This window comes from Panthera pardus, unplaced genomic scaffold (genome assembly GCF_024362965.1).
Source record: "Panthera pardus isolate Hobbes unplaced genomic scaffold, ASM2436296v1 HiC_scaffold_26, whole genome shotgun sequence".
Taxonomy (NCBI): domain Eukaryota; kingdom Metazoa; phylum Chordata; class Mammalia; order Carnivora; family Felidae; genus Panthera; species Panthera pardus.
In genome coordinates this window covers 18,034,612-18,049,392 of record NW_026526832.1, presented here as the reverse complement: position 1 = coordinate 18,049,392, position 14,781 = coordinate 18,034,612, and the positions used below count along the sequence as shown (strand labels likewise).

The following is a 14,781-nucleotide window of genomic DNA, read 5'->3' as shown; positions in this document are numbered from 1 at the left end:
TCAGAGAAATGAAAAATCAAAACCACAAGTAGATGTTATTTCACACCCACGAGGATAGCTATTGTGAAAAAGACAAATATAACAAGTGTTGATAAAGATATGGAGAAAATGGAACCCTCATACACTTTGGTTGGGAATGTAAAATAGTGTAGTTGTTTTGGAAAACTGTAGCAGTTCCTCAAAGGACTAAACAGGGTTACCATACAACCCAGCAGTTCCAGTTCTAGTTGTATATACAAAAGAAAGGAAAGGTATGTCCACACAATAACTTGTACATGAGTATTCATAGCAGCATTATTTGTAATAGTCAAAAAATGAAAACGCAAATGTCCTTCAGTGAATGGATGGATAAACCATATAGTATATTTATACAGTGATATATTACTTGGCAATTAAGAGGAATCAAGTACTGATACAGGCTGCAACATGGATGAACCCTGAAAACATGCTAAGCGAAAGAAGCCAGTCACAAAGGACCACATATTGTATGATTCCATTAAATAAACTGTCCAAAATAGGCAAATCCAAAGAGATAGAAAGTAGCTTAGTCATTGCCAGAGGCCAAGGGGAAGGAGAAATGGGGTGTGATTACTTTTTTTATGGAGTGATGAAAATGTTCTAAAATTGACTATAATAATGGTTGTGCAACTCTGAACATACTGAAAGCCATTCTACACTTTAAGTGGGTAAATTGTATGGTATTTTGAGAATATAGCTCAATAAAGCTGCTGAAATAACAAGTACTACTTCCCACTGTTCCTCTCTATTTCTTTTCGTAGTTTCCTCCATAGCACTTAACCATCATATAACATACTCTGTTTTAATTATCTTACAAATACGATTTCCCCCTACTAGAATATAAATTCCAAGAGGGTATGGTCTTTATTTTCTTATTGGACCTCCAGTGCCTAGAACAGTGCATGTCACATAGTAGGTACTCAGTAAATAGTGCTGGCTGACAGAGTGAATGGGATTTAAAGCTTCTGATTCTTTTTCATACCTTCTTATCCATGTAGTAGAAAAACAATAAACTATAAAACTTGCTGACTTAGCACTGCCTCTTACAACAGGGGCACATAGATAAGCTTTTTTATGGCTGTTCCGACCAGGTACATTTGAATCATTGTAGTACATAGGAAAAGAAATTACGTAGACTTTATCCTGTTCTCTTAACTATTCATTCAATAGCTACCTAATGAGTAAGACACTTAAGTTCAGTATTATGGGGGTTTGTTGTAAAAAAGTGTTACATCATCTTTGCCCTGAAGTTTGATGCATTAAAGTGCAAGACATGGCGTTAGAAATTTAGCTAAGTATTCTATACATTTGTTATTGAGAGCCTGGTATTGACATACTGCCAACTCATTTCTTGAGTCTCACCCTAAAGTAAACCCAAGTTATGATAGTACTTATAAACTGGCTTACAATGATAATACTTTACATTTGCATTGTGCTTCATAAATTCATAAATATTTCCATATGTAGATTATCTTCTTATCCTCACAAAAATGCCTGTGAGAGTTGCAGCATTCTTATTTTACATCTGATGAAATTGAGGACCAAGGAGTTTGAGGTTTACTCAAGATCATACATCAATTAAATGGTAAACTCAGGATGTGATTTCATATCTAATGACTTCTCAGTGCTCTGTTTTCTCTGACATCTAGCTTCTACTGCTCATACTGGTTAATTTGAAAGGCACACATATATCTATTATTTTATCTCAGGAACTAAATAGTATATTCTGTCCATTTTTCTGATGAAGAAACTGGGGCTTAGAAAGGTTGTAACTTGTCCATGGTCATTTATTTAATAAGTGGTAGGGCCAGCTAGTACTTAAACTTGGCACTCTTTATATATATATATACCACTGTCAACTTAATTCTCTCCTTCCAGGTTATATGAATTTTGTAATTTGTCTCTTTTTTTAACCTTAGTTGCTGCAAAGAAGCTAAGAGCCAAGTTTTCTCTCTACCTACCTCAATTCTACTACTCATTACTACTGGCAAATCTATTTTCTTCTTCTTTTTTTTTTTTAATTTTTTTTAACGTTTATTTATTTTTGAGACAGAGAGACAGAGTGTGAGCGGGGGAGGGGCAGGGAGAGAGGGAGACACAGAATCGGAAGCAGGCTCCAGGCTCTGAGCCATCAGCCCAGAGCCCGACGCGGGGCTCGAACTCACGGACCACGAGATTGTGACCTGAGCTGAAGTCGGACGCCTAACTGACTGAGCTACCCAGGCGCCCCTCTATTTTCTTCCTGTAGCCAAATTTTTCCCTTTTGGGTGCTAGTTTAATGAAAAATTTATTTGCTGTTTTTGTCAGCTGCCAATAATCCTTTTTTGGAAAGAGATGAGGTATGATTTAATTGAAAAATATATGTAGGCCTTTCCAGAAAAGAGTAAAGACTATTTCCCTACTCATTCTGTTATTATTATCTTCTTAGTTACAGTTAGTTTACTTTTTTGGATAGCAGCTCCTCTGAGGTGGAATTTATTTAGGTTGATGATAGCTTGATTTCTAGATTGGCTCACAAATTATGGAATATGCCAATCTGATGAGAGTTAGACTCCAATTCCAGTCCCTTTATGCATCATGGAGGGTAGCAATTTTATCTAAAGGAATCTTTTCTCTGATCTTGTTATGTACTCTGGCCTAGATGGCACAGTATCATCATAGCTTATTTGTCTATCAGCTACTACTTGATTCCAGATTAGAATTTAGAAATCAGAGATGTGATATAAACAGAGTTTTAAACAAAATAATCCAATGACCATATGCAGCAGAGACCCAATATAGGGAGGGTACTGAAAACTGCTAAACTTGGTATAGGTCAGAAAGGAAGGTATCAACCTAGTGCTGAATATAATGATGCCAAAGAAAAATCAATGTTATGAAATTATAATTGTCATAACTTGCTGACCAGTTGGATATAGATTATATGGGAAAGTCCACTTTCAGGGTTTCAAATCTGTAGAACAGAAGGAGTAATGGGTTCCATAATGAAAATAGGGAATGCTAAAGAAACAAACTGGTTTATTGAGAAAATAAGGAATTTTATATCACACATATGAATTTAAGGTGATACTTGGATAATTAAGTGAATGGTCAACAGGTACGAATAAAGTATGAGTCAACACATATAAGTGATGTTGAAAGCTTGGTAGAGTAGATAAGAGATCCATGGTGAAAGTGATGTTAGTACTTTTTGGGTACTTGTCAGGCACTGTTCTAAGTACTGCATATGTGTTAACTCTCATAACTCTTCTTACAGCTAGCTAGATAATCCCAGAAGAGGAAATTGAGGCACAGAGAGAATAAATGATTTCTCTAAGGTCACACAGTTAGTCAAGCAGCATACCAGTATTCAAACCTAGGCAGTCTGATTCCAGAGTTGGTGTTTGTTTGTTTATTTTGAGAAAGAGCAGAGGAGGGGCAGAAAAAGAGGAGGGGAGAGAGAGAGAGAGAGAGAGAATCCCATGTAGGCTCTGTGCTGTCAGCATGGAGCCCAAGGCGGGGCTTGATCCCACGAACCATGAGATCATGACCTGCGCTGAAATCGAGAGCCAGACACTTGACCAATTGAGCCACCCAGGCACACGCAGAGTTGGGTTGTTTTTTTTTTTAACACCTATACTATACTATACTATCTCTTGAGATCATAACCAGTAAAATATATAGAGAAAAACAGAGGTCCAGGTATTAAATTTTGTAACACCCACCAAAAGAACAACAACAACAAAATCACTAAAAATGACAGAAGAGTAAGATAAAGTAAAAACTAGGATAACATTCCCAGTAGATCAAGTGCTACCAATGCTTTAAAGAAGTTACTTTCATAAATCATAGAATTTGAGGACTGTAAGTGACCTGTTTGTTCATATACAAAATACACCCTGTAGCCCAGAAAGTTACATAATTTGCCTAAGGTCATAGAACTAAATCCTGCTTTCCTGACCCTCTTACAATTTTCTTTTTAATTAACTGTTATCACAATAATATTCTAATTATATTTGTGTGTATAAAATATGTGCAAACATTTAAAAGCACACAAATGGGGCACCTGGGTGCTCAGTCAGTTAAGCAACTGACTTCGGCTCAGGTCACGATCCCATGGTTGGTGAGTGTGAGCCCCGTGTCGAGCTCCATGCAGACAGCTCAGAGCCTGGAGCCTGCTTCAGATTCTATGTCTCCCTCTCTCTCTCTCTGCCTCTCTCTCTCTCTCTCCAAAATAAAATAGGTATTAAAAAATTGTATTTAGAAAAGCACACAAATATGTGTCCATGCATTTTTCTAGCTGGTTTAGCATGTGGAGAGACTGATGCCTAGCTTGTTGTAGAAAGAATGGTTTACCAAACTTACTGTGTGCCCTTTGCTTCCTATGTTTCTCTGCTCTTCTCACTAGAGTTTGTGACAGAATTCTTATAAAAATCATGCTGTTGAAAGTTTATAATGTCAGTGGCCTCTAATTCCTATTTTCATCTATCAATTATTTTCATCTATCAATAAAAAATATATGACTAAATAATATTGTGTGGAGGGCCTTTGATAGGTGTATGAGAGACTCTTCCTGCCCAGAGTTCTTCCGTAGATTGGTTACATTCATAAAAAGATAGATAGATAGATAGATAGATAGATAGATAGACAGATAGATATCTGAGTACTAGACACGTTAAAAGTCCTAATGTCAGATTAACAATGAAACAATACAATCTAAAAGCTGGAGTATTTAAAATGTGGGACTTATGCTCAGCATTGAAGGAAAAGTGATACTAAGACAAATAAAGGGAGAGGACATTCCAGAAATAGGAAATAAAGATGTACAAGTGTTAAGGAAGAAATACTAAATATGGAAGGAATAAGAAATTCTGATATTCTGCTTCCTCACTTTAGGTAGCTCTGAACCTAATTTTACATTGTTATGGAAACATTTATAGTTAGAATCAACATCTTTACTTCTACTTTAAAAAACTTTTTTAATGGTTATTTTCGAGAGAGAGAGAGAGAGACAGAGCAGAGTAGGGGCATAAAAAGAGGGAGACACAGAAGCCAAAGCAGCCTCCAGGCTCTGTGCTGACCGCTCAGAGGTAGGGCTTGACCCCATGAACCATGAGGTCATGATCTATGCTGAAGTCAGATGCTTAAACGACTAAGCCACCCAGGCAGCCCTATTTACCTCTACTTTTTAAAAGCTAATGTAATGAAAATGAAAACATGACAGTCCAAAACCTTTGAGATGCAGCAAAAACAGTGATAAGAGGGAGGTATGTAGAAATACAGGTCTACATCAAGAAGCAAGAAAAGTCTCAAATACACAACCTAACCTACACCTAAAGGAACTAGAAAAGGAACTGCAAATAAAGCCTAAAGCCAGCAGGAGGAGGTAAATAATAAACATTAGAGCAGAAATAAATGATATAGAAACAAAAACCCAGAACAGATCAATGAAACTAGGAGCTGGCTAACTTCCTAGCCAGACTTATCAAAAAGAAAAAAGAAAGGACCCAAATAGATAAAATCATGAATGAAAGAGGAGAGATCACCACCAACACCACAGAAATACAATTATGAAAGAATATTATGAAAAATTATATGCCAATAAATTGGCAATTTGGAAGAAATGGATAAATTCCTAGAAATATATAAACTACCAAAACTTCAACAGGAAGAAATTTGAGCAGACCTATAACCAGCAAAGAAATTGAGTCAGTAAGCAAAAATCTTCTAATAAAAGTCCAAGACCAGATGGCTTCCCAGGGGAATTCTACCAAACATTTAAGAAGAGTTAATACCTATTCTTCTCAAACAAGAAAGAAAGAAAGAAAGAAAGAAAGAAAGAAAGAAAGAAAGAAAGAAAGAAAGAAAAGGAATACTTCCATTCTATAAGGCCAGCATTACTTTGATTCCAAAACCAGACAAAACCAAAGACCCCACCAAAAAGAATTACAGGCCAATATCCTTGATGAACATAATGCAAAAGTTCTCAAGATTCTAGCGAGTTGAATCCAACAGTATATTAAAAGAATTATTCACTGTGATCAAGTGAGATTTATTCTTGGGCTGCAAGGGTGGTTCAGTATTCATAAAGCAGTCAATGTGATACACCACATTTATAGAAGAAAAGAAAAACCATTTGATCTTCTCAATAGATGCAGAAAAGCATTTGATAAAGTATAGCATCCATTCTTGATGAAAACCCTCAATAAATTAGGGATAGAAGGATCATACCTCAACATCATAAAGGCCAAATATGAAAGACCCACAGCTAATATCCTCAATGGGGAAAACGAGAGCTTTTCCTATACGGTCAGGAACAAGATGGGATATCCACTCTCACCATTGTTATTTAACATAGTACTAGAAGTCTTAGCCTAAGCAATCAGACAACAAAAAGAAATAAAAGGCATCCAAATTGGCAGAAGTCAAACTTTCACTATTTGCAAACAACATGATACTCTATATAGAAAACCTGAAAGACTCCACCAAAAAAAATTGTTAGAGCTGATACACAAATTCAGCAAAATTGCAGGATACAAAAATCAATGTACAGAAATCTGTTGCATTTCTATACGCTAATAATGAAGCAGCAGAAAGAGAAATCAAGGAGTCAATCCCATTTACAATTGCACCAAAAACCATAAGATACCTAGGAATAAACCTAACCATAGAGGTAAAATATCTGTACTTTGAAAACTATACAACACTGATGAAAGAAATTGAAGATAACACAACGAAATGGAAAAACATTCCATGCTCATGGATTGGAAGAACAAATATTGTTAAAATGTCTATACTACCCAAAGCAGTCTACACATTTAATGCAATTCCTATCAAAATACTGCCAACAGGAGCACCTGGGTGGCTCAATTGGTTAAGTGTTCAACTTAAGCTCGGGTCATGATTTTGCAGTTCATGAGTTTGAGCCCCACATTACACTCTCTGCTGTTAGCATAGAGCCTGCTTCAGATCCTGTGTCCTGCTCTCTCTGCCTCTCCCTGGCTCATTTTATCTCTCTCCCCCTGTCTCTCCCTCTCTCTCTCTCTCTCAAAAAAAAAAAAAATACTATGAGTATGTTTCACAGAGCTAGAACAAACAATCCTAAAATTTGTATGGAACCACAAAAGACCATGAATAGCCAAAGCAATCTTGAAAAGCAAAACTGGAAGCATCACGATTCCCAACTTCAAGTTATGTTACAAAGCTTTAGTCATTAAGACAATATGGTACTGGCACAAAAATAGATATAGATCAGTGGAACAGAATAGAAAACTCAGAAATGGACCCACAACTATATAGTCAACTGATCTTAGACAAAGTAGAAAAGAATATCCATTGAAAAAAGTCTCTTCAACAAATGGTGTTGGAAAAACTGGATGGTGACATGCAGAAGAATGAAACTGGACCGCTTTCTTTCACCATACATAAAAATACGAAATGGATGTGAGACAGGAAACTATCAAAATCCTAGAAGAGAACACAGGCAGCGACCTCTGACATCCGTTGTAGCCACTTCTTACTAGACATGTCTCTGGAGGCTAGGGAAACAAAAGCAAAAATGAACTGTTTGGACTTCATAAGATAAAGATCTTCTACAAAGCAAAGGAAACAATCATCAAAACTAAAAGGCAACCTATGGAATGGGAGAAGATATTTGCAAATGACATAGCAGATTAAGGGGTGGCATCCAAAATCTATACTTATCAAACCCAATACCCCCAAAACAAATAATCCAGTTAAGAAATGGGCAGAAGACATGAATAGACATTTTTCCAAAGAAGACATCCAGATGGCTAATAGACACATGAAAATATGTTCAACATCACTCATAAGGGAAATAAAGTGTGCATGTGCGCACACACACACACAATGAGATGCCACCTCACCTGTCAGAATGGCTAAAATCAACAACACAGGAAACAACAGATGTTGGCGAGGATGCAGAGAAAAAGGAACCCTATTACACTGTTTGTAGGAATGCAAATTGGGGCAGCCACTCTGGAAAACAGTATGGAGGTGCTTAAAAAAGCTAGAAATAGAACTACCCTAAGATCTAGCAGTTGCACTACGAGGTATTTACCCAGAGGATACAAAAATATTGATTTGAAGGGGCACATGCACCCCAGTGTTAATAGCAACATTATCAACAATAGCCAAATTATGGAAAGAGCCCAAATCAGTCCATCAAGTGATGAATGGATAAAGATACACAGTGGAATATTACTCAGCTATTAAAAAGAATGAAATCTTACCATTTGCAATGATATGGATGGAGCTACAGTGTATTATGCTAAGTGAAATAAGTCAGTCAGGAAAAGACAAATACCATATTATTTCACTTATATGTGGAATATAAGAAACAAAACAAATGTAACTTAGGGGATGGGAAAAAAAAAAAGAGAGGAAGGCAAACCATAATCTTAAGTATAGAGAACAAATTGAGGTTGATGTAGGGGAAGTATGTAGGGGATGGGCTAAATGGGTGATGGATATTAAGGAGGGCACTTGTGATGAGCACTGGGTGTTATATGTAAGTGATGAATCACTAAATTCTACTCCTGATACCAATATTACACTATATGTTAGCCAACTAGAATTTAAATAAAAACTTGAGTGGGGGGAACCTGGGTGGCTCAGTCACTTAAGCTTCTGACTTTGGCTCAGGTCATGATCTCATGGTTCATGGGTTCGAGCCCCACATTGGGCTCTGTGCTGATGATGCAGAGCCTCCTTGGGATTCTCTCTCTTTCCCTCTCTCTCTGCCCCTCCCCTTCTCTCACTCTCTCTCTCTTTCTTTCAAAATAAACTTAAAAATTTTTTGAACTTGGTAAAAATTTTTAAAAATAAAAGATATGTAACTGTTACATGTTTGTTGAAAACTTCTTTGAAGGATTTAAGTAGATTATAAAATAATTCACTAAAGAAATTAGCCTAGCTAGCATTCTTTAGCAATTATTTTGGAGGAGGCCACCGGTACTCTGTTTAAGCAGACTGGTTTTAATCAGGGGGTTTTAAGGTTTTCTTTTCATTTCTAAGTTTATTTATTTTGAGAGAGAGAGAGAGAGAAAGTGGGGCAGAGGCAGAGAGAGAGGGAAAAAGAATTCCAAGTGCAAAATTATCAGTGCAGAGCCTGACGTGGAGCTCAGTCTCACAAACTACAAGATCATGACCCAAGCCAAGGTCAAGAGTTGGACGCTTAACCAACTGACCCACTAAAACAAAACCTAAGGTTTTCATTTTTAACAGCAGAAGCCTTTCTTTCTTTCCAAGCAAAATTTTCAAGAGTCCCCACAATTCCCTTCATATGTTGGGAAAGTACCTATATATGACTATCATTTGCCAGCTCCTTACTATGTGATAAGGATTTTACACATATCTAACCCGCCGAAAAGTCCTGTGAGGCAGATAGTATCCTCATGTTAAATATATAGAAACTGAGCCTCAGAAAGTTTAAGTAACTTGCTCAGTATCCTACAGCTAGCAATTGGCAGAGTCAGGATAAGGAAATAGGTCTATCCAGACTCCAAAGGCAGGATTTTATTTAACCTTAGAGAACAGTGCCCAACATGTAGTGAAGAATCATAAGCGTTTTATAATTAATTGTTCATCTAATCCTTGCAACAATCCTCTAACGTAGACAATATTATTCTCTCCATATTATGGATAAGGAAACTGAGGAACAGAGAGGTTATGTAAATTACCTGTGTTATTTACCATTTCCCTTGCCACAATTGCAAACATGTTAAGATTAGCCTAACGTATAGTTAGAAACCTCAACAATGTTATTTTTGACCCAGTATATTCCAGTTAAAAATTATGTGTCATTTTGGACTAACTGTATTATCTATCCCAAACTTAGAATACTCAGAATTGAAAAACCTAGAAGGTTGCTTCAGTCTTATTTCATATTTGAAATAAGTACTTTGTCAGTTATTGTCTTTAGGATCTAAGCAGTGAATCACTTTATAGGTAGTGCTGTCTTATCTGGAGATGCCTTTTTTTTTTTTTTTTTCCTTAACATCAGTAACTTAGATTTTTAGATCTAGTTATAGAGCTAGCTGTGAGTTTTAATTTTTGTATTTAATTTTACCAAATTTTCAAATCTTATTAAAATTCTAAAAGGAAGCTTTCCACTGTAGGTTATGGCTATTGCCCCAACCCATTATATATGGCAGCGGGAACGCTCTGTGCATCACAGTGGAGCTGTTAGAAACTACAACAGAGATGAAGTTCAACTGCCCCGAGGACCTAGTGCCACCCCAGTAGATTGTTCACTCTGTGGTAAAAAAGGAAGATATGTTACACTGGGATTGTCTTCATCATCTTCATCCAGTGATACAGTAGAGGTGATGGAGAAACATTCTCAGGAATCACACAAGTCAATGGACATAGTAGTCAATCCTTCTCAAGCTTATAGCTATTCTCAAGGTATGATTTAGTAATATGTCAGAATTAGATTTATGCAAGTTATTAACAAACCTCATTTATTGACCTGTAGTCAGTTCTTACAGGCAGGGGTACATAGTAATTTATATATCACATTATGAGTGAATTAGTATTGAAAGTTTTCTCCTTTTCAGTTACTATTTGTCTTGTGTCAGTATCTGTTTTTGTGGTAGTGTACCTAAGCTAAAAGATTTTTAATGTGACTTATGTTACACTGAAACCTAACACACCATGGGTCTCAAGTATTTTAAAGTATTAAGTATTTGAAGAGCCTGAAGCATTTTCTATGAAATGTTTTGTTCAAAAGAAGTTTCAAGAAGAAAATAAATTTACTTGAAATCTCACCAGCTTTATCAGTGATTAACTACTGGTTTTCTTTTATATACTTTTTAAAATTGAGATATAATTGACACAAAATATTGTATTAACTTTAGGTGTACAATATAATGATTTGATATATTGCAAAATGATTACCACAATAGGTTAACATTCATCACCACATACAGTTTTGTGTGTGTGTGTGTGTGTGATGGGAACTTTTAAGATATACTCTCTTAGCAACTTTCAAATACACAACACATATTGTGAACTATAGTCACCCTGTTGTTCATTGCATTCCAGGATTTATTTATAACTGGAAGTTTGTATCTTTTGACCACCTTCACCAATTTTGCCCACCCTGCATCCCTGCTTCTGGCAAACACCAGTCTGTTCTCTGTATCTAGTTCATTTTTTGGTTTAGTTTTGTTTTTAGATTCCACATGTGAGATCACATGTTATTTTCTTTTTCTGAAGTATTTCACTTAGCATAATGCCCTCAAAGTCATCCATGTTGTCACAGATGGTAGGATTTCCTTACTTTTTATGGCTGAATGATATTCCATTGCATGTATGGGCATGTGAGTGTGTGTATCATTGTGATTTTTTTTTACATACTGCATAAATGCTTTATTAATAATCACAAATCTCATTGTGGTTTTGATTTGCATTTCCCTGACAATTGGTGATGCTGAACACCTTCTTACGTACCTGTTGGCTATTTGTATGACTTCTTTGGAAAAATGTCTATTCATTTCCTCTGGCCATTTTATTTGGATACTTTTCTTTTGAGTTGTAAGAGTTCTTTATATTTTTTTGGATATGAACCCTTTATCAGAACAGAATGGTTTGCAGATATTTTGCAGATATTTTCTCCCATTCCATAAGGTTGCCTTTTCATTTTCTTGGCTTTCTTTGCTGCACAGAAATTTTTTAATTTGATGTAATCCCACTGTTTATTTTTGCTTTGTTACCTTTGCTTTTGGTGTCAAATCCAAAAACCATTGGCAAGATGAGTATCCTTCCATTTTGGTCTAGTTTTATGGTTTCAGGTCTTACATTCAAGTCTTTAACCTATTTTGAGTTGATTTTTGTGCATGGCATAAGATAGTGGTCTTCATTTCTTTTGCATGTGACTGTCCAGTTTCTCCAACACCATTTATTGGAGAGACTGTTTCCACTTCTTGGCACGTCTTGTCATAAATTAATTGACCATATATGTGTGGGTTTATTTCTGGGCTCTCTATGCCACTCCATTTCTCTATTTGTCAGTTTTATGTGAAAATCATAGTTTTGATTACTGTAGTGTAATATTATACACTTTCCTACTATTTAAAAAAAATTAGAAACATACTATATCTAGGCCTGCTTTTTTTCACTTACCATAAAGCATTTCCCCATGTCATTAGTCTTTGAAAACCTGATTTTTAATCATGACATGGTATAAGTATCATAATTTATTTGCACATTTCATTTTTGTTGGTATTTAAATGGTTTTGCACAATGATATATTAGTTAGAAAATAATCATATGAACTGGAAATACTTTTAGTCGACCACACCATAATTTTCATTCAAATTATGTTTATAAAGGTAGAGTATTTCTGACATTTGAAACCGAGCCAGAATAATATTCTACCAGCAGTGATCCTTTTTACTTCTTATAAAGCCTTTTTTCTAGATTTTCATCCAAGATAGGACTGACAGATTTCTTATAGTTCTGCCTAAATTCTATAATGAACCTCCATTATTTCAGAATATCACATATTTATTTTTGCTATATCCTTATGAGATTAATAGTGGCTACTGAAGTTTTAGTAAAAGAGAAACTAAACTCTTAACACTCTTCAGGGTAGGGATCACACCTCAATCATTGTTTCATTCCATGGCCATAGTAAATCACTAAACAAATTTGACAGTATAGTCTCTTCCCTTGCAACACCTCCAAGCATAATTTTCATTTGTTCACTTGTATCTTAAGGTAAGTTGGATCTACCATAGGCTAAAGTATAAAATAAAAATTGCCTTTTAACATCTTTCCCTTCTATACCAGCAACTTTTACCTACACTTTTTGGTTCTTATAATAGGTAAGATTTACTAGATGTTTAAAATGTTCCAGGCAATATGTTAAACATTGTACATTGATAATTGCAATGTTCACAGCCAACCCTATGATAAATACTATTATCTCTACTTTGCAGATAAGGAAACTGAGACTTAGGTTAAATCATTTGCCCAAAGTGGAGCGACATTTGAACCCAGGTCTGACTCTAGACTACAGCCTGAATTTGTAACTATTATGCTCTGCTGCCCCCTTTGATGAAATCTTACCTTTGGTGATGAAAATAAGCTGCCACAGAAGTCTTTTAGCAAACTAAGGACTAAGGAAGTGGTGAAAGCGTTAAGAACCAGCCCTAATGAAAGGTTGTATGGAGTGAATTGGGAGAGAATTCCAACCACAATTTGAACAAATATTTATAGAAAGCAGAACACAAGCAGTTATGGTTTACTCAAGCTAATCCCTGTAGATATCAAAGAGTAGTAACACTCTCTGGGGTGCCTGGGTGGCTCAGGTGGTTGGGCGTCCAACTTCAGCTCAGGTCATGATCTCGCAGTTTGTGGGTCCATGCCACATGTTAGGCTCTGTGCTGATAGCTGAGAGCCCGGAGCCTACTTCGGATTCTGTATCTCCCTCTCTCTGCCTCTCCCCTGCTCGCAGTCTGTCTCTCTCAAAAATAAATAAACATTAAACAAAAAAAAAAGAGTAGAAACCACAGTGCACCCAGGGAGGAAGGGGCTCTGCCAGCTGGCTTGCTTTGAAGCAAAAGCACAACTTTGACAGATGGTGGGTGAAAAGTGGAGCACTTGACTTAAGGGAGTTGTAAATGGAACTGTGCTTTCATTCTGTCCCTGGAGGAAAGTCCTGAAGCCCTGGTTTAGGATATATACAGATCCTATACAGGAAAGAACAAGTATTTACTCATTACTGTTTTATTCAGAATATTAAAGTTAAATGTAAAAGCTTTTGTTTCAGGATGGCATTTTCAATGTAAATTTTTGATGTAAAGAAAAATTATTAATCATACACTTGACCAGGAAACATATACATTCATTTTCCCTCAATAGGCTTAACTGGGAGTGAGCTCAGTAGGGGTGTGGGGGCATTCAAGGGTAACACAATGTTATCAGGAGCAGTGGACAGTGTCTTACTGCCTCAGCAGCTGATTTTTAGTGATGAAAAAACAAACTCAGAAAAGTCACAATTGTAAGGTAAAACAACAAAACCAGTAAGATGGGACCCAATTCTATCTGAATATGGCCTATTTTAATACTAAATGACACTGTTTACCTTAGGCATTTTTAAGCCTTGTGACACCTAAGTTAATCCCTCTGAAACATGAATATGCAGAGGACTCCTCAGATTTTAGAGTGAAGCCAGAGGAAAAAAGCAATATATCAAACCTTATTCCTGGATCACAGAGACACGCATGGGACAGTACATCTGTTATATAATCTAAAATCAAGTAATTTTTCCTCAAAAAACAAATCCTTATTTAGTTGAGTCACTACAACTGTTCTAGTCATACTGGTTTAAAATCCTAATACCTAATAAAGGCATAATCAGTGTTTGTAAATTAATGATGTAATAGGGCAATGCTAATTATATTTAAGAGTACAAAAGACTCTAGGGTGAGAGACTTTTTAGAGGCTGTTGAAGGCTTTTTAGAGGAAGTAATATGTGAACTGAACACCAACTAAGTCCTGTTTTGCCCAGCAAAGTAAGGGGAAGGGCTTCTGAATAGCAGATAAAAGTTTGAAAGCATATACTCTCACTGTCTCTATAGCCAATGAATAGCTTATCTAGTTATTCCTTCACAATATTTTTTAAATCTACCCTTTTTCCTTACCTCATGGTTATATACTACAACCAATCACCTCATAATGTATACCAAGTGGTACTGTGAAATTGCTGATTCAATTGTTTTTTCCTTCCTTCAAATACTCATAGACACTACTAAC

General features: G+C 36.1%; 1 protein-coding gene across 4 annotated transcripts in view; it reads left to right on the top strand.

Annotated features, from left to right (window-relative positions):
* The window catches only part of SPDYA (speedy/RINGO cell cycle regulator family member A), a 37,282-nt gene that overhangs the window by 19,493 nt on the left and 3,008 nt on the right, over positions 1–14,781 (top strand). For all 4 annotated transcript variants that reach the window (XM_019448567.2, XM_019448579.2, XM_019448570.2 and 1 more), the window contains one exon: positions 10,137–10,425. In XM_019448567.2, coding sequence (XP_019304112.1) covers positions 10,137–10,425 — 289 coding nt within the window. The remainder of the gene's footprint in view (positions 1–10,136; positions 10,426–14,781) is intronic.